Source organism: Miniopterus schreibersii (genome assembly GCF_964146895.1).
Source record: "Miniopterus schreibersii genome assembly, chromosome: 3".
Classification (NCBI taxonomy): Eukaryota; Metazoa; Chordata; class Mammalia; order Chiroptera; family Miniopteridae; genus Miniopterus; species Miniopterus schreibersii.
The window spans coordinates 29413640-29434937 of record NC_138103.1 but is presented as its reverse complement, the minus strand read 5'-3'; the positions used below and the strand labels follow the sequence as shown (position 1 = coordinate 29434937).

General features: G+C 43.3%; 1 protein-coding gene across 14 annotated transcripts in view; it reads left to right on the top strand.

Moving 5' to 3' along the window:
- Positions 1–21298, top strand: part of CUX1 (cut like homeobox 1) — a 337186-nt gene that overhangs the window by 151918 nt on the left and 163970 nt on the right. For all 14 annotated transcript variants that reach the window (XM_081131308.1, XM_081131320.1, XM_081131311.1 and 11 more), the window contains exon 3: positions 5868–5915. In XM_081131308.1, the coding sequence (XP_080987434.1) occupies positions 5868–5915 (48 nt within the window). The remainder of the gene's footprint in view (positions 1–5867; positions 5916–21298) is intronic.

The window sequence follows — 21298 nt, the reverse complement described above, 5'->3', positions numbered from 1 at the left end:
TTCACTGCATGTAGTAAATACTCAGATGATTTTGTAATCAATTATGTGTATACTATGTCATTCCTCTCTGACAAACTCAAAACCTATTGATGCGTAGAAACAAATCACAGCAGTATTTTCAGAGTTCTGAAATATGACTAAAGGTTTAGACATAAGCATTTATTCAGAAAGTGACTTGGAAGAACATTTCAAAATCAGACCTAAAGGCACATCATATGGATTTAGAAAATCAGAGGAACCTCCTCCCTTGTCCTACCACTGAACCCACCAAGAATCCTGCAGGAAGTCCTTGCGCCACCAGGCAGGGGTGATGCCAGCCCAAGCTGTGAGAGCCCGTGCTTCCAAGCCCTCGGGCCCACAGACTCCACAAGACGCTGCTGCTGGTCCCAGCTGCTTCCCGGGATACTGACAGGTCATCAGTGGACCAACGGACAGCCTTGATGTCCTGACAGCAATTGTATGCCATTCTCTGCTCCGAGACCAGAAACCTTTAGAGCTGCCATTTCTCTAACATTTTGGTCTCTTAAAAATGAGGACTCCAGAGAACTTTTGTGTCTGTCAGTACTGACAGAAATTAAAACAGACTTTTTAAAGCACAAGAATACACGGACACATAATGACATCATCAAATGTCACATGGCACCTGGAAAATATCACTGCACTGTACGTCTGTGAGAGAAAGAGAGTGGGAAAGACAAATAAACAAAACCAGTTTTGACCTCGTGGACCCATGGAAGGGGCTGAGGAAGCCAGGAGTCCCCAGACCTTACTCCCAGAGGACCTCTGGCTTAGCAATGTTTGGGCTTTCCCATGCTAAGTTGCCGCCACATGCTACTAGACCTTCCTTCACACCAGGGCCTCTGTGTCCTGGGCACCATCCTCAGCCTTCATCACCTTAAGTCTAAGTTCCAGCATTACCAGTCTGATAAATCTGCCTCTCTTCATCATCAAACGCGTCTCCCTAAAGAACATTGCTACTCGCTCTTGCCCAGGAACTCAGAGGTCCTCCCCTCTGCATTCCAGCGCCCTCACCTCTCACCACCAGGAACCCTCTGCTCAGCCCCTGCACACACGCCCCTATGCGCCCACCTTCCTTCAGCTCCATGAACCCAGGCCTTCCCATTACAGTTTTATTAGACACAGTGCTAAAGGCACATCCGTCAGTATTAGAGACTTTCTGCCAAGAAACAGAGCATGTTTTAAATGGAGCAAAGAAATTTAAATGGGAAGAAATTATAGCATGAGTGAGTTTATCCCTTTCAAGATAATCTTATTTAATAACCAAAAAATTCACAAAGATGTGTATTTTATCCAGCTACAAAGGCAGCGTGGCAGGTTATATATTGTGGTAATTACATGTTTGGGGTTTCATTTCTTCTTTAAACTGGATTTCTATTATTTCAGAAAATCAACCATTGTAGAAAAGGACCATTCATTTATTTCATTGCTGGGTGGCCCATATGCTGTAAAAATAGGTCAAGTACAGTAATCTAAATTGACTGCTGATAAATAATTAAAGCTAATGGAATTTTCTCAAATCTGTGAACCAAAATCTTTTGAGAAATTGCCAGGACATACTTACTGTCTGCTGTTGTATAGAAAGATATTTTTTATTTAACACTTCAGTTTAAAATTTCCCTTTTCTGTCACAAAGACTAGAAGGCATATGTGTTGGCCTATAAAAGTAACCAGATGTGTGGTGCTCCATTGATAGCTGCATGCTTCATCCTCAGTGCAATGGGAACAAAGAGAAACTTCACTTTTAACTCAACTGTATTTTTAAGTTGAGATCTGTGCTCTGTGTATCATATAGTATATCTTGTTTTTTTTAAAAAAGATAAAGGAGAATTCTAGCTCTCTTAAATGACATCCAGGAAAGTAAGAACCGAGAACAATCTTTTATAGGTAATTGTGATTACCTCATCGATGCCACCAGGGCCTTATAAAAATCCACTTGACAAATAGGCATAGACTATTTTTAGAAGAGACGGCTTATCAATGAGAAAGCAAATAAGACTAGCCTTAGATATGGTGCACTGTGTAGGTTTTTCTTTATTCATAAGGATTATCCAGCCATCATCAGGATACTTTAGAATTCTAAAGACATTAGAAAAATCAGTAGCTACATGCTTTTGAACAATTTCTCTTCAGTGTTTTGGCTTTAAGATGTAGAAAAGAGGTCATTTTTCTCATTTCAGTTTGATTAAATATCTTGGTTGAAAAATCACTAATTTGTATTAGTTTTTAGAAAAGTTATAGGTTTTTAAAACTGCAGTACTTATAGCTAATGTTGTATTATGTTTTCATATATTTATAAATGGACTCTGTTTCTGAACTTAAACTTGTTTGCATTTTTCTTTAAGAAAATACTCTATAAAGAAATTTCTTTATTTAAAAGGAAATTATTCCGTTCAGATTGCCCCCATCCAGCATCACTATAATCTGGAATCTGAGTATTTGTATTTTGTATTTTGAAAGATCTTTGAATCCTTTATTTGGGGCAGCTCAGATAGCTAGGTAGAGGCAGTGGGTATTTTCAGAGGCTTTAATTAGAATACCATTCCTTTCTTCGTTGCAACACGACTGCACAATACAAATCATGAGAGTAGAATCTTGACATTAGAGACACTTATGAAGACCTAGAACAAGTAACAGACTTTGCGTGTCTAGAGTGAGAGCAGGACACAAGACATGGAATAGCCCAAGGAGCAAGGACCCTGGGCAGGAGGGCTTTGCCTAGGATGTCACAGGAATGGATAGAGTGGTGTTTGGTCCAGAGAGAAGACACGGGTGGAGAGGAAGGTGCACGGAGAGATGAACGAGTTCTCAAATACTTAAGAAGGGCTGAGGGGAGAGCTGAATTCCACTCACCAGACATCGTCAGAGGACAGGCCCGGGCCTGGGAGAGGGAAGGTCCAGCCATTCTCATTCCCATAGGCAAACCCAAGTCACTGCTTCTTTAATCTCCCACTCAAGAAAGTCAGTGAGAGTGGAATCACTTCAAATCTGCACCCACTTTTCAAAAAGTAAATTATTCACCAATAAAAATAACATTATTTGAGCCCACCTCAGGATAGCTTTACTCCAAATATCAGCATTTGGTGGTAACGCTGATAGCACAGTGTTTGACAACTCCTGATCTGAGACGAGCCACCTTCTGTGTCAGGCCTTGGGAGGGTGAGCTATGTGGCCAGGACACCACGGTGAGGTCTCCTGCCTTGTGCAGGCGATCAGACCAGATGACCTTTAGATGTCCAGGTTAACTTGATGAAGGTGACAGTTAACTAGTTGGTAGGTTGTAATTTAAGAGAGATAGTCCCTCACCTCATTCTCATAATTCTTTCTTTGCCTGTTCTGTGTGATCTGTCAGCGGAAGGCATTGTGTGTCTCAGGGAAATACAGTGTTTTAAAAACATTTTATATTTCAGACACACACAAGATAGGGTGAGGAGTACAGTGAACCTCCATGTCCCGTCATCCATCTGCAACAACCGTCAACCCATCAACGCACTTGTTTTGTCCTTACTCTTACCCATCACCCCTCGGCGTTAAGTTATTTTGAAGCAAAAGTCACATATAATCCATAAATATTTCAGTACGTATCTCTAAAAGACAAGGATCCTTTTTAAAATCAGAGCTGCCACTGTAACTTAAAAATAAAAACAACCTTGGTCCTATTGTCTTAACTTTAGTTCATTTTGTGGTGCATGCCATGTTTTATTGACTGTAATACATACAGTTTTACACATTTTACCATTTTCCATATCAGAGCCTTAAAATCAATATCACAGCTTAATAAGCAGCATTTTTTTTCCAGTGTAGCATAAGATAATGGCACAGTTCACATTTGACAATATCAAATTTAATGGAATATGCTATATTACAAAATGGTTTTCTTTGAATATATACCTAAAACAGTTTCAGATTAGAATTTTCTTGCTTTGAGGACTGAGTAATGAGGGGAAAGCCAGGGGTTTGTAAGTTCATTTGAAGATAATTTGTTTTAATCCTTGGGTGGATGTGTGGCACCCACCCACCAAACCTCCTCATGCGGAAACATTTCCTAGGGTTTTCAGTGTGAGCCAGTCTTTATTTTTGCCTGGCCCTTATCAAGGGTTAAACCCCGTCCCCACCCTTTCACCACCCAGACACAATGAAGAAAATGTGAACTAAGACCAGGGGAGAGGGGAGAGCTGAGAGTACCTGGGCTGAGGTAGCTCTAAAAGCCACTGCTGCCACTGTCACGGGGCAGGGTCCCTAATGGTTCCTGCGCCCACACCAGGGGCAGGGGTGTTGGCAGCCTTGTGAGAGTCACCGAGGGGAACCTTTCAGAGGTGGCCTAGTGCAGCCCCTCCACTGCCCCAGCCCTCCCCCCAGTGGTCTTGAGAAGGCCATGTTGTGCCAAAGACAGGACCCCACTCCTGGCTTTCAGCGTGGAGGGTGAGGCACCACCAAGAGCCGCAGCCGGACAGCTGTGAGACTTAACTGTAGGCGCCCCACAGAAGTGCATGTGCGCTACTGTGGAGCAGGAGTGAAATTGTAAACTTCACTGAAACATTCCAAAATATCTGCATTACAGAATATTTCAAAAATAGAGATCATTTTGTGACTTCAGAGATGCATTTGTAATCATAGCCTCCTTTTGTTTAGGCAGGGCGGTCCCCCTGCATCAGCTTGTCCGTCGGAGCCTGAACAGCCGTGTCCTGGGCACAGACAGGCTCTCTGATTCCTCTCCCTTTCTATCTTCTTTTCCCTCCCGGTGTATATTGTATCCTCTGTCTTTCAGAAAAGTACAGTGGGCTAAATGAAATAGTGTGTTTGTTTCCTGTTTTCGCTGTAACAAACTGGCACAGACTTGATGGCTTAGAACAACAAAAATCTATCATCTAACTGTGCTGGAGGTCAGAGTCCAAAATGGGTTTCACTGCACTGAAGTGAGGTATTGGCAGAGTTGTGTTCCTTTTAGAAGCTCCAGGGGGCAGTTGTTCCCTTGCCTTTCTCAGCTTCTCCAGGCCACCTGTGTGCCTTGGCTTCTGCCCCTACGTCATTCTCACCCGTTTCCATCTCGTATCCTCTCTTGCCCTCACCCGCCTGCCTCCCTCTTACAAGGACCTGGATCTGCTTGGATTATCCAGTTTAATCTTCCCAACTCAATCCCTAACTTAATCACATCTGCAACGTCCCTTTTACCCTGTAACCTAATACAGTCACAGGTTCTGGGGATCAAGACGTGGACATTTTGGGGGGCCGTTATTGAGCCTACCACAGAGAGCTTATTTATTTAAGAAGAGACTGGTAAAGAGTTTGATCTTTTTTTTGTTCATGGAATTTGGTATAAAAATACAGAAAATGATCCAAAGGAGGAACAAAAGTATTGACTTCTCCAAGGAAATAATGGTGGCTTGGGATAAACTTCCCAGTGACTAGATGGAACATGGATTCAAAACAGGTGTATCTCCCATTAACAGTGCTTAAAAGTAACAACTACAATGCAGGACAGTGGCCCAAACCCATTTCAGATACAAGTAAGTCAAACCTGCATTGTAATCCTCTACTTTATTGTGAGTAATTTCAGACTGACATCAGCAAAAACTTGAGTTCATAGCACATTCAAAATGAGGTGTCTATAACCAGGATTTAGTAGAAACAAATCTAGTGGTAATCTTAAGTAAGTTCATGAAAACTGTGGGGCGCCAGTTGGCATTATGTTGTATGAATTAAGGAACGAACCAGGAGAGGGACCAGGATTGCTTTATATAATGACAATCATCACTGAATTCAAAGCTGTTTTTAGGAGGCCTTAACGAATGTTTTCCTTCTCTTTCTTTCTCAAATGGCTGTTTCCTGACCCATCCCTCTTGCTCCAGGATTTGCGCAAGCAGGTAGCGCCACTGCTGAAGAGTTTCCAAGGGGAGGTAAGCGTTTATATTTATTTTATATCCTGAGCCATCCTTCATAGTTCATTGCACTTTCTTTTTATTCTCATTAAATAAATGCCATTAACAGAAGGTGCTTACCCAGGCAGAACCCTCCCAGCTGCAGTGACCCAATGTTGTACAGATTTTGTGCTTCCCAATGTGATGTTTCCACTGGGTGGACTGAGCTTGTTTAGACCACAGCCTATAAGAGCTCACAAACCGCCTCAAGCTCACTGGTTCCCTGAGCTGGTCTGCGCTGCTGCAGCGGGAGGCCTCCTGTGTGGAAGGGATGGAGTGGAGCAACCTGGTGCTTTCACATGCAGCTGTGGGGGGAACAGCAATTTCATTTGATCGAGGCTTGAAAAAGGAACATGAGGCAGAAGTCACGAGGAGTAAGTTTGGGCTCAATGTAAGGAAAAGTTTTCTAATCTCTCCTTCCAGAGGAGGCCTGGGCACAATGGTGGGTAGGCTGTCAGTCATCTGAGACGTGTACCCTGGCCACCATAGAGTAATATCCGCAGAGAGGATGGTTGAGGTGGGTGACAACCCAGCTCCTCCTCAGCCCTTTGTGTAGAGACTCATGGATTTTCGAAAGCCAGACAATTTGTTATTGGCGTGGAGTAATTCACTTGGCCCTTAGCTTCTCCTATCAGGTTGATATAAGTAGTAATAATACTGAGGAAAGGAAGCAAGACTTTTTTAAAGGCCTCTAAAGAACCCATATTGGTAGGATCATAGGAATTCACAGAGAACAATGGGGAGGGGAGGATTCAGGGAAGTGAGATGGCAAGTTCAGGAGTGACGTGAGGCTGTGCGGTGCCTCCCGAGACACATCGCTAAGGAGGCTGGAATCCTTGGCAAGTTCTTCAGCATGCGGGTGACAGCAGAGGGCGAGGGAACAAATGAGGTTAGACAGGAAGACTGCAGTGGGAGGCAAGAGAGGAGATTCCAGGACAGTGATCGACTCGTGTAGGAAGACGAAGCAGCAGTGACTGCTGGTGATCACTGAGGATTCTAGAACAGTGCTGCGATGCTGTTCTCTCTGTGTGTGACTCCCTGCCCAGGAAACCCCCTGGACTTAGCTCTGTACAGCAGAGGATGTCAATATCCCAGGTCTGGGAAGGACAGGAATTGTCTTCTCAGAAGCACATCTCTGAACCCTCATTATATGAGTAAAACTGTCACCTTACACCTACTCACATTTGATCTGATGTCTTTCTTTTGCCTGTTCAGCAGCTTCTTTGAGGCCCACTGGCTTAGTGCTTCTCTACGTGAAATAGCTAATGTGCTGTTTTAGTTGTTTGCTTATTTTTCTTTCATTTTGAAAAAAATTCAAGTCTTCATAAAAGTAGAAAGATTAGTATAACAAACACCTGTACACCCTTTACCCAGACTCACCACTTGTTCACATTTTGCCACATTTCCTTCCCACCCTCTTGTTAAACATTAGAAAGTAAGTTGCAGATAGCTCGGCACTGTACCCTTAAATATATGTGTGTATCTCCTAAAATTAAGGATATTCCCTGCCATTTCCATGATAACCCCAGGCATCATACCTAGGAAAATTAACATTAATTCCATGATATCTAATATTTGGTCCAAAAATCAAATTTCGACAGTTATCCCAAATTGTGTCTTATAACTGCCCTGCCCCCAACCATGGTTCAGTCAGGTTCATGCATTGCATTTGGGATATACATATATATATATATTTTTTTTTCTTTTTCCGTAACCATTTATCCCCCCATCCCCTCCTCCACCACCATCTACTCCAACCCCGCCCTCCCTCAGCTACCACACTGTTGTCCATGTCTGTGAGTTCTTTCTCTATTTTTTTCTTTTTTTTGCTCAATATATAAATCTTTTAGTATAGAATGCTCTCTGCACCCCCCTCACCTTTGTTATTATTTTTTATTATGTTGAGTTTTGTGTGCGTGTGGTTGTTATTATTACTTTTTTAAGAATCTAAGTTATAGATTACCTCACATTCTGGACAGAGTAATGGGTTTGGTTCTGGATATGTTAAATTTGAAATGCCTGAGAAACATCTTGGCTTCCTATTTGCCCATTTTTTTAAAAGGCTATTTATAAAGTAAATATTTTTATAGTACCATTAATTAATATTTACCAAGCCTTTGCTAATTGCTATATTTATATTAAATAATTTGTGCTTACTAGTACACTGATCATAACAGAAGGGACTAAGTTCTACTTGTTCTGAAAAATGAACTTTTATGCAGAGGGCAACGGCAGATGGGGGCCACGTGCAGGGTTAGTTTTCGGCTGAGTGAGACCAGAAGGCAGCATGTCTTGGTGCTTCACAGGAGCAGGATCTGTTCAGCTTGTTTTTCTAAAACACCACCTCTTCTAATCAGAGATTTATTCTCGTACTCTTCACTAGTGTTTGCTGAGTGCAATTTTATTTATCGAATATATTTTTTGAGTCATCCCAGTGTGCTTGAGTTCCCCTTGGAGAAATGTATGGTATTAGTGAAGATGTGTTCTTTGCCTCCGAATTCATATAGATTACTTCCCTATTTGAGATTCCCCAAAAGAAAAGAAAAAACAAAACTAAAAAAAAATAAAGTTTTCAGACAGCAAGAAATTCACATAGGACTTCAGTGTTCCTGCAGGAACATGTATTTGTAGTGTGTTATAATACAGGGGAAACATTAGCCTCGCCTGGGCAACACGCCCCTCAGTGTTTTCTTGTGGTTCTCAGGGTAAATCCTCCCTGTAGTTTATGAGATGCTCATGATTTGGTAACTGCTTACCTTTCTAGACTTTTCTTACTACTGACCACCTATCACTGGACATACAGTCATTCTGAATTTCTACCAGGCCCTTATGCATTGGGTGTCCTCACTGGCCTCCAAGCCTTTGAACAGGATGACCTCTTCCTGAGATATTCCTTCCTCTTTCACTTCTCCTGGATCACTTCTGCTTGATGTCACTTCCTCAGGAAAGGCCTTCCCTGGGCCCCAGTGATGGACCAGGTCGCCTGTACTGTGAGCTTCCATTGCACCTGCACTATTTGTGATGCATTTGTCATTATATCTGAGAGCTGCCTGTGGCTTTGTGTCTCTGTTCCCCATGAGTCTGTGAATGTGTGAAGGCAACCTCTGTGTCCTGTCTTGTTGGCCATTTGTATTCCCAGCACCTGACATAGCAGCTGGAACTGAAGTATTTGCCCTCTCAAAAATAGTTACTCAATAAATGCTTAAACAGTGAGGTTTACTCTGGAGGCAGTTTTTAAAACATTTGCTCTTATCTTTTCTTCAGGTTATGTTGCTGTTAATAAGGTGAAAGGGGGACCCTAGAATACATGCTTGGGAAATACCTTAGAAAAAACTAGTAAATAACTGTATTTGTTGTCCTTGATTGAAAAGTTTAGAATACTATAATTGTAACAGTTACTTATAATTATTATAGCAAAGTCATCAAATTTAATTCACATTGAAATTAGATTTATTTATTTCTCTGAGTTTGTGTGTTTCACAAGCCTAGGCAACTGATTAGAGGGAGTAGGGAGAGTAACCTAAATGGTCAATTCAATTTAAGACCGTCCCTTCAGTGAAATGGCACTCACACTCTCTAGAAAAATGCTAAGTCTTTCAAGTTGTCTCCCTCTCTCCTTGCTTCTCTCCCTGAGAAGGGTCATAGTATAGACGGTTGAGGGGTCAGGAGTTGGCTTAGGCACCACTCCTCTTGGAAGGGGAGCTGGTTTCTTAAATTAAGTGTCCTCAGGGAGGAAAATCATCTTAAATAACTTAGGCACTTATATTAGAGGGGAAATAAAAGACTGAAAATTGATGAGCTTAGCATCCAGCTTAAATAGTCATAAAAGTACAACAGAATAAGCTAAAGGAACTAATTGAAATAATTAATAATAAATATATGTAAGAATAAAAATAAATGAGAAAAGAAACAACGATCCAAGAGAGAAACAGCCCAAAAGTTGGTTCTTTGAAAGGACTACTTACAATAGACAAACTACCTTCCCAATTAAGAAAAAAGAAAAAAAAAGTTAGGAATGATAATGGAGATAACTTTATAGCTATAGCAGAGATTAAAAGGATAACTGGAATAGTATAATCAACTTAATGCCAATAAATTTTAAACCCTAGACAAAATGGACAAATTCCTAGAATACTAACTATAATATATCAAAGCTGATTAAAGAAGAAGTAGAAAACCTGAATAGTCTTACAACTATTACAGAAATATTTCCACAAAGTCTAGACGTTTTTATGAGAGAGTTCTATCAATCATTCATGAAATAGATAGTTCTGATCATCTGCAAACTCCTTCGGAAATTAGAAAAAGAGAGGACAACATTTTCTAACTCATTTTACAAGGCTAGTGTAACCTTGGTGTCAAAACCAGACAAGAACAGTATAAGAAAAGAATATTGAAACAGTCTAATTTATGAATAGATAGGCAGAAGTCCTTTAAAAGGTATTAACTTGAATCCAACAAGCTCTGTGTATTCCAAGAATACCGTTTGGTTTAATATTAGAAAAAATGATTTAATGCAAATTAATATCATTAGCAGATTAAAGAGGAATACATTATCTCAGTAGTTATAGGAAAAGAATTTTATAAAATTCAACATTCATTCATGATAAAAACTACCAGCAAACTAAGAATAGAGGGGAACTTCTTTAACCTGAGTAAAGGTATTGATCAAAAACCTGCATCAATTCATCATACTCAGTGATGTTGAAAGCATTCCCTTTAAAATCAGAAATGAGACACAAATGTGTCTGCTAATGCTACTTATATTTAACATTGTACTACAAGTCTTAGTATGGAAGATAAGAAAAAGAAATAAAGTATAAATATTGTAACAGAAGAAATAGAACTCATTTTTCAAGTGAGCCTTAATTATTTAACAAGGTTGTTAGATACAAAATCAATATACAAAAGTAAATACATACTTCTGCATCAACAGCAAACTGAGGAAGATTAATACCACTGGAGATAGCCACAAAAAATAAAGGATACCTAGGTATAAATATAGCAATGCATAGAAACTCTTTCTGGAGAAAATAACATTTATATTGAAGGACATTAAAGATTTAAATGGAGATAGTTAAGGCATCCAATGATAGAAATTCCCACTGTTATTAAAGATATCAGTTTCCCCCAAATTGATTATGTAGTGAGTCATTGTAGTTCCAATCAAAATTCCAGCATGATTTTTCATGAAGCTTGAAAAGCTGGTTCCAGAATTTACATGAAGCTAATAATGTGACAATAATATTAAATAAGAACAAGGTGGAGGATTTGACCTACCAGATGATCAAAGCCACAGTAATTGGCACAGGGATAGATAAATACACCCATGGAACATAATAAAGAAATCCGAACTGACCTGCGCGTACATAAAAGCCAGATACATTGCAGAGAGAGCATTACAGATCAATGAGGAAAGAGTGGACTTTTCAATAAACAGCCCTGTGACTACTGGATATCCTTATAGAATTAAATGAAATTGACCCCTACCTCTAACCATATGCAAACACAAATTGCAGGTGAATCTTTTAGAAGAAAATACAGAATATTATGACTTTGGGTAAGATAGGATTTCTTAAACAGAAAACCATAAAGGAAGAAATTATTACATTCAACTACATTAAAATTTAAAAGTACAAGCTCTCCCTGCCCCCATGGAAAGACATCCTAGAGAAAAGGAAGAGATAATCCTAAGGCACTGCTAGCTCAGTTTTACCTTTGTGTGAAATAGTAAAAGGCTCTACATTTTATATTATCTGTTGGAAACCTGTCATAATAAAGATTCCAACCTATCTGAATCTTTTTCATAATAAAGATACAAATCCCTCTGGTGTGAATGGTACCTCTAAGGCCACACTAAGAGCAAATCTTATATTGGGTAAACTTGGCCACAAGTCATAAACCAGGAGGAGAGAGTTACAACACACATAGTTGACAAACGGTTAGTATTCAGAAAATATTAAAAATGTTTATTAATAAGAAAACTACAACCATCTCAGTAGGGAAACAGGCAAAAGTCATGAATGCCATTCTCACAAGAGAAAATCAGAATGGTCAATAAATGTATGAAAAGATGCCCAACCTCGTTCGTAATCAAGGAAATGCAAATCAAAATAATTTAAGTGCAACTTACTCATGTCTACCAGGCTGGCCAGAATTTTCAAAAGTCAAGGTGGGAGTGTGAATTTGTGTAATCTTTTTGAAAACCAATCTGGCATCAGATACTAAAGCTAAAGAACATATACTTCGACAGAGCAGTTTCACTCCTAAGTATATACCCAAATAAACTTAAAGATGGACCCCAGGAAACAAGTTCAGAACATTTTGAAAGTAGTAAACAAGTGGAAACAACCCATTTCTATCAGCAGTAGAAAGAATAAGTAAAGAGTGGTGTAGTCACGCAGTGGAGTACAACATAGCAGGGAAAGGGAATGAAATACAGCGCTGCAGTACTGAGCGGATACTGTTCAGGGATACATGTAGATTCTTGTTGTATAACAGAACCCTAAGGAAAGGGTTAAACAGGAAATTCAGAACAGAGGTTGTCCTAGATGGGCACAGAGGAGGTTTCTAATGTCTTGGGAATGTCCCTACTCATAGGCATTTATTTTGTTACTATAAGTATGAACTATCTTCAAAAAGAAATAGTCATGCTTACAAGGCAATAGCTATGTAATTCTATTTTTGCATGTCAGAAGCTGAATATTATCTTTCCCCTTCTCTTTGCATTTCATCTGTGATAAAATTTAATCTCTAAGCAAATGGATGCTTCCAGTGAGGCCATGCACTTGGGCAGGCTGGGGGGGACAGCAAATTTGTAATAATGTTCAAAATGGCATTTGCGGGACACTGGGCAAGTGTAAGTGCTGTGTTAGGTGCTTTTCAAGCATGTGCTTGCCCAGTCTTCACAGTACTGGAAAGGAGTTGCTACTTCTTCTGCCCCGTCACCAGACCCCCAAAGCTGTATCCGTCTTCTCCGTTGGCTTCTCCCCACTCTCCTGTGACCTTTTTAGTCCCCCTCTCTCACCTCAGCAACACTCAACACACCTGTCCACCCCTCTCTCCTGATAGGTTCTCTTCTCTTGACAGCCCATGATATTTTGCCCTCTGGGTTCTCCGTTCTGGGTTCTCTCTGGCTATTGAGTTTTAGTCTCCTTGAGCAGCTCCTTCTTTTCCTTCAGACCTCTAACATGGCATTCTTTGCTCTATAATCTCTTAGTATCTATATGCTGAAAACTCAGATTTATCTTTGTAGCTTGGTCTTCTCTGTTGAGTTCTCTGCTCATCTAAGACTGCCTGTCTATCACCTTTTAGGTATTCCACAGGATACAACTCATAACCCACAACCACCGCCCCTTCTCCAGTTTTCACACTCCCTGAAATGCCCTTTTCCACCCTCTCCCTTAGGAATAACTCCCCAGTCTCCCAGTTGCCTCAGCTGGAAATCTAGCTCACCCTCCTCTCTTCATTCGCCCACATCTCCTCCATCCTTCCTCTGAAGTGTACTCAGATCTGCCTGATTTTTTCTATCCCTACCTCCCGTGCTTGTCCAAAGCCTCTGTGTGTCACCGAGGCCATTGCAGTGGTTCCCTAACATCAGTTCCAGCTCTTACTCAGCCCACCCCTACCTTTCCTCTGTGCATCAGCCGGGATCAGGTCACTTCCTTGCTCACAGCCTTCCAGTGGCTCCCCAGTGCCCTTGAGGCAGACAAAGAACCCTGACCTCAGCCTTCAGGGTGCGTGGGTTGGCTGCAGCCTGCTTCCCCTCACCCCACCCTGCTCCCACAGCCCCCTGCCTCGCCCTTCTACTCATCCTTTAGGGTCTGCCTCAGATGTCATGCCCTCAAAGAGGCCTCTGACCCTCAGTCCAAACCAAGGCCCTCTTAATATTTCTCTTATAGCACCTTGTCCTTTTGTTCAGAGTACTTTTCTCATTGTGTTTGTGAGTTTGTTATATCCACCACTCTCTCTTGATTTTCTATGTCTGTATTGGCCTCTTCTGTATATCTAGTACCTGGCCCTAGTGAACATGCAGTAGGTGTCCATTGGATGGATGGGGGGAGCAGTAGCTCATTTTACAGATGCAGAAACTAAGCCCAGAGAAGGTACGTAAACTGGCCAAAGTCACACAGGTGACTGTGGCAGGCCTGGGCTGTCTGGCACCACAGGCATGTTCCTTAATATTGGTGCACTCTGATAGTGCTTGGGAAGTGGCGAGGACCCCTTCCACCCCTCCATCATCTCAGTCAGCCTCCCCAGTCTTGGATAAAGACCATGATGTTCATTTTGTGTAAAGTGCTTGGCAAACACAGCTTCAGGCTCCCCTTAGCTTCTAACCAGCCCCTCCTGTGTCAGGTCTGGCTTCTACATTTTGTCCCGCATAAATATCTATAACTGTGTGGACACCTTTTGCCACAAACCTGATCTGCACTCCTTGGAGGAGTGGGGCCCAGGTTAACTGCAGACTGTGACTTCATCCCATTATCACCTCCCGATGTGACCCATGTTAGGGGCCAAGTAATTATTTGTAGCTTCCCTTTGTACTGAAGGTCCACTGTAGGTGTAACATACCAGCAATATTCAGAGCCGCATCAGGCTGTGTGAAGCCCCACATTGCCTCTCATGCTGGGTTTTACTCTTCGATATTTGTTCATTTTTCATTCAATAAAACCTTGAGAGCCATCTATGTGTAGCTCTGGACCAAATAGGAGCGAAGGATGTAGCCATGGATACAGTGGACAAGGCCCCTGCTGTCTTGAAGCCTGTGTTCTAGTGAAGAAAAAGAGATAATAAACATAAGGAGTAATGTCAGATGGTGACAAGTGGTGTGAGGGAAATAGATGGGAAAGTGGAAAAGAGTGCGAGGAGCAGGGCAGCTTCTGCAGAGAAAGTTGTCCTGGGAGGCCTCTCACAGGAGGTGACGTTTGAGGTAAGACCTGAGTGATGAGAAAAACCAGCCAGACACAGAGCTGGGGAGGGTGTCAGGCAGAGCAGGGCGCAAGTGCCAAGGTTCTGAGGAGGGACAGTGCTCAAAATGGCCAGAAGCCAGAAAACAGGCCAAGGGGCTGGGACTGAAGGAGTGAGGGAGGACAGCAGGCCAGTGAGGGTTGGGCAGGCAGGGGTCTGGTGGGCCATGGTGTTAAGTTGCTTTGAAAGGCTCCAGTCCAAAGGAGAGGTTTGAGTGCAGTATAAAGCAAAGGCCCGTGCACACTTGACGGATTTTAATCAAATAGATGAAATGTATTAAGCTGGGTAAATATTCCATGAATTAGTTGAAAGTGGCTAAGAGTTTCAAGGATGTCCTGTGGCCCATATCTGTTGCCCTGTAACATATTTAAGTGTTCAGATCTAAAGGCCATGTCTAAATAAAGCCAGGGTGTCCGAGTGCTTTACTTCAAAGAACATTTCACAGGGCGTTAGAGACCTGGGAGCCTGCCCAGGCGCTGCCACTCACTCTTCTGTGACCTCAGGGGCCTCAGCTCTCAGACCTCTTTCTGCCTGACTTTGCTCATCTATACAATGAGTGGGCGAGCAAGACACTTGGCAGGGAGCCCCATAGCTCTGAAGCCCAGTATGAGCCAGCGGACTAATACTTGGGTTGACTGCCATCAGCAGACAGAAGCAATTAGAGCAGTTCAAAAATAGAATGATCCTGGCCAGAATGGCTTAGCTGGTTAAGCATCGTCCTGTGTACCTAAAGGTTGCTAGTTCGATTCCCAGTTGGGGCATGTACGGCAGGTGACTGATTGATGTTTCTCTCTGTCTCTCCCTCTCCCTTCCTCTCTCTCTAAAATCAGTAAAAATATATTTTTAAAAATGGAATGAGCTGCCATCTAAGGTAGTGAGTTTCCTGTTACTGGGAGTGGTCAAACAAGGCCCAGAAGACCACCTGCCAGGGATATGGTCTGCTCTTTTTCAATATGGTCTATTCTTTTTCAAGGCCCAACCCAAATGCTGTACCCTCTAGGTCATCCCCAAATACCCACCAGAAACAAACTGTTCCCCTTCTAATCTCTGGTAGAGTTCCTTTTGTACCTCTTTTTTGATTTTGAGCCTGAAGACATTCTTCTGCCTTATATTTTAGTTATTGGAACACAGTTTAACTTGCCCTATACTAAGCCTTATGCTTCTGAAATCTAGAGGGTAGGAACTGTGTGTGTTCACCTACACATGCATGTACACACATGTATGGCCCCATCATGCCTGTACTTAGCAAGTACTGCATTAAGTGTCATGGGCAGGGTGGTATTAGAGAAGATTGGACCAGATTGACAGTTCCTAGAGCTGGTACTCAGATGGACCAACTTACTGCATGAGAATCAACCATGTTTCCAGAAAATTAGCTCCCAGTGCACAACCCCCCCCCCCCCCCCCCCGAGATTCTGATTCATCAGGCCTGGGGTGGGACTTAAAAATCGAACTTTACAAAGTCCACCCTGATTCTCATTGGTAACTGATTGTAGGAACCACTGGGCTAGGCTCCCTCCAAGGGCAGGTCCTCTAGGTCAGGTTCTGTGATTCTGTGCCCACCCTAGGTAAGGAGCTCTGCAATTTAGTTAAAATGTATTTCCAGGTTTCAAATCCCTGGCTCCCACCAGGCTGGTCTGTTTACAGTACCCTGAACATTCCTTGTGGTTTCCTGCCTCTGACCTTTTCCTAAAGCCACAGCCTCCGTTATTATAACCTTTTGCTCTTCCTCACCTGTAAGAATCATTTCCATCCTGTAAGACCTAACTGAAAGTCTACCTCCCTCGTTCCTTTTCCTCACCATCTCAGCCTGTTTTTAGTTTCGTTCCGAGGGTCTGCATTATCTCTTAGACTTCATTTCACTTTCTTCCTTCCAAGGTGTTTAGGTGTTCTCAGCTGAATTGCTCTCCCTCTCTCCTCCTTCATCAGTAAGTACTCAGTGAGTGCTACGAGCAAGGCTCAGCCCTAGGTTCCTAGTGACCCACAAGCAATGTAAGGCCGGTTCCCCTGCTGGGGGTATCAAAAGTATCTGCAATTTTGGGACCCAGTGTCCCTCACAGGCAAGCACAGAGTGAACCAGGCCCTGAGGACACTGACAGGCTCTGGCCGGAGGATGGAGGAGGCTGCACGAGGACCCCAGCATAGCCTGTTGTCCTGACCCCTTTCTTGGCTGGGACTTCTTTCCTTCTCACCCAACACAGCCATCGTCAGACTCTCAGGCCTTTTCATGTGTGATAGTTGGGGTGACAGTGTGGCAGCTGTGGCGGTTGTGGTGGTGATGGTGTGTTTTAATTATCTTAAAGGAAAATCGGAAGGCCTGGCGATACAGTGTCTGTCTGGAGGCTTGCTCCATGATGGCTCAATTAGGGGAGCAGTAGGACTGTGGTTCAATATTCAGGCCAGCTTCCTAATTGAAAACACATTTTCTTCTCCAAAGCTGCAGCTGGTTTGGTTCTGCTCATGCAGAAAAGGATATAACCTTGCATAACATAGGAAATGAACGGTTGAGAGAGAAGCCAAATTCAATTTCAGTCAGATATGTTGAGGCTAAGCCCATGATCTATGGAAGCAGGGGAGCGAGCCGCGTGCATGTGGAAAGGGGCGCACTCAGCAGTCTATTAATCACGGCCGCCCGCCCGGCGCTGCCGCCACCGCCGGTGCCACCGCGCCAGCGCTGCTCCTCCGACGGGCTGGAGAGCAGCCAAGCACTCCAGAAGTTAACCTCTTAAAGACCCAGAGCTGCTTTCTGTTGAATAAATGTAATTTTGTGGTCAGAAATAAATGCTTGTGATGTAGCAGGAGCTTTGAAAACAACAGAGCGCCAAAGCTATTACAAATTGCTTCGTGTTGTGGAAGTCAACAGCATACATCAAAATTCCGAGTGTACGGCAAATTGATTTCGGCCCAGAGCTCTGCAGCTATTCAATAAAAGTCCTATTAAGCCATTGTATGTAATGAACAATCCAGAGCAAATCTAATATTTTCAGTAGATAATGGTTTTTAACATCCTCTCAGTAACCATCGCTGGAGTTCTTGGATGTTTACGGTGTGTGCCCACGTGTGGTGGGCCCTCCTCAGCTTTCATTTGCCTCTGCTGGAGGATCCGTGCCAGGCACTGCTGAACACAGGCTCCTGGGGATTCAGCAGCAGACCCTGCTCCCGAGGAAGGGCCCAGAGGGTTCTGGTGTCCCAGTGTCTGCTACACAGCCAGTGCCTGGGAAGTGTTTGTTGAATCGAAATGAACTGAGTTGAAATGGAGAAAAGGGAGCTCAAAGAGCTCTAGAATAAATTAGTAAATGATATGTTGTCAGAGTTGACCTGAGGCTTTAAAGACTAGAGGGTCACAAGTAAGGAGTTTGAGGTCCCACATGATGATGAAACTGGTACCAGTGCCCAGAGGGAGCCCTAGGACTTGCCCATTGCTCCTTGACAGCTTAAGAAATGGGTCCTGTGTCAGGGAACCCATGCTGATGTAGCCACCAAAGTGATCTTGTGTCCAGCTGATTGGGAGTCCCCTCAGCACGGGCCACCATTCCCTCCTTGTCTGCTCCACTGCTCTGTTCACAGCTGTGCTATGATGACCCTGGTCACCCTGATTATGCCCTCTGTTCATGTCAGTCTGTCCTTCCAGACCATAAGCTTCTGGAGGACAAGGTTTACGTGTTCGTTATTTCATTCAGTATTTACTGAACATCTGTGTGCCAAGCTAGACCTGAACTAGACCCTGGCATTGGTAGTGAGTAATTTGGACACTGCTTTCATGGAGTTTAACGTAGAGTAGGATCTGTATACTCATGTTGCACAAAGCAGGCCTTTGATAAAGGATGGATGGATGGGTTGGTTGGGCAGGTGGAAGGATCGATTGGGGGCAGTGAATGGATAGATGGAGAATTAAAACCCCGGTGTATAAATTACAAGCATTCTCTATCAATAAAAAAGTCTCTGTTCTGTCTGCTTACACTCCCAGCCCCATTCAGGGAATCATGTGATACCAGGAGGCAGTTGTGATATGAAGGTAAGAGCACTGGACCTAGACTTAGAAGACCTAGGTTTGAGACCTTATTTGCCTCAAGTCAGTGCTCTTGACCTTCACCAAGTCAGCTGACGTCTCAGTGCCTCTGTTTCCTTTTATGATAAATATGATGGTTTGGGGGGAAATAGATCTGAATGAGGATTAGAAGTAGTATTTGTAATAGACTGACTCTAATAATTTTTTTCCCTAGGCTAAAATTATTCAACTTGTAATGTTCAGTCACATAGTATTTACTTGAATATTGTGGAATTTAAATTACTAGGGTATTTTATTTTCTGCAGATCCCTCTTCCCTTAGAAAAACCTAATCTGAATGTTAATTAGGTTTTACTAATGTTCCGTCAATTTAATGCAGTAATTCCTTAAATGAAACTGACACCAAGGACCAGATGGTCAAAAGGCGGCTTGTGAACGTATGTGTGTGACTCTGGGGAGGGAGCATAGGGACACTGATGATAGCTGAAAACCCAGAGAAATCTTGTTGCTTGCATGTGGATAATCCACGTTCCACCTCTCCCCCAATCTGTTTCAGACTGCACCCCTGCTCTCTTTGCTAATATTATTTGCACAGCATTTTACATCTAAAAATCACCATGTCTATGATTTTATGCAGCCTTCCCCACCATCCTGTGCTGGAGACATTTATCACCAACCAGAGTGACAGGTAGGAGGGTAGGGTAGTCATGAGTTTGAAGAGCAGAGTGGGTTTCTGGAGGTGAGGTCTATGGCCCCTGAGTTCTAGGCTCTTGGCTCCCTTGAGCCTCATTATGTCTAGCCAAATGCCACCCTCTTGTCTCTACATACTCAGCACCTCCAACAAGTGTTCTCAGACTGAAGGAGCCCACCCCCCAGTAAGTTTCAGTGACACACTTGTTAGCCACCTGCACAGACGAGCCTCGAGCAGGGACATGGGCTGGAACCCAGGTGTTTGGACTTATTCTACTCACCTCCATGGCAAGGGACATGGCCACTCTTAATTTAAGAAGGAAAATTCAGCCCTGCCTAGTGTGGCTCAGTTGGTTGGAGCATCATCCCGTACACCAAAAAGTGGAGGGTTTGATTCCCAGTCAGGGCACATACCTAGGTTTGCGGGTTTACTCGATCCCCGGTCAGGGCATGTGTGGGAGGCATCGCATCAGTATTTTTCTCTCTCTTTTCCTCTCTCTCTAAAATTAGTGGAAACAGACTTGGCCCTCTTTTTCTGCCACTGCTCGGGGCTGCTTCTTGGCCTTGTCCCTTGTCCCCTCTCCCAGGCCACCTGTGAGGACCCCAAGTGGCAGGACTGGGGGTAGGTCCAAGCCCTCTAGTAGGAAATGGAGACTACACTGGAGAGCATGTTCCTGTGAAACATGGCAGACTCTGAATGGAGCCCTTGGGGAGATGAAGAAGACTGTCTTGTCAGCTCCAGCTGTGTGCCAGAAGCTTCACATATGTTATCTCATTTACTCTGCACAGCAGCTCAGCCCTGAGAGCTTTTATGATCACTTCTGTAGAAAGGAAAAAATGGGCTCAGAGAAATCAAGTAACTTGCCCAAAGCCACACAGCTCATCAGCCTTAAGAGCTGAGACTTGAACTCCAATGTCTGACTCTAAAGCCTGAAAGCTTGAGAAGTATCTTGAAATTGCTTCAGAAGTAGGAGAAGGAGGAGGGAGATCTGTGAGATTACACTTTCTTCTCAGCGTAACAAGAACAGAGAAACATACCAGATTACAGTAAGAGCATGAAAAGGAAAGAGACCCGTTTCTAGGGCTGTTTGGGGAGGGAGCCTGGGGACCTACCTGGGACAGAGCTGTGCTCCTCAATGAGCTCCTCCAGCTCCTGGTTCAGAGTCCATCCTGTCCCCACAGCCCCTCAACCATTGGTGTTTGGGGACTTGGGAGAGCAAATTTTACCCGGAGACACAGGGCCTGGCATCCTCCCCGGCAAACTGAACATGTGTTCTCTTGAAAAGCAGCAGACCAGTGCCTCAGCCCTGTGGTGGCATGCTGGGCATGTGGAGCACACCTGGGAGCACTTTCTAGCATTCATGTTGGGCCCAGCACCTGTGGGGTGTGGAAGCAGACTCCGGGGCACATACTGTTCCTTCTTCATTTACTCTCTCTCAGCCTCTCTCCAGTGTTCCCCCTCCTGCCCCTTCCTGGGGAGGCAGCTTAGAGTAACAGAAAACCAAAAGACAAATCACAGTTTTTGAAACCAGGCAGTTCTAGATTTGAAACCTGACATCATCATTTACCAATGTGACCTTAAATGAGTCATTTTAGCTTCTCTTTGCCTTGTCCTTGTAATAAAAAATCTGCCCTGCAGAGTAAAGACATTATATATATATATATTTAAAGGTCATGCTATAGAGCAGTGCTAGATA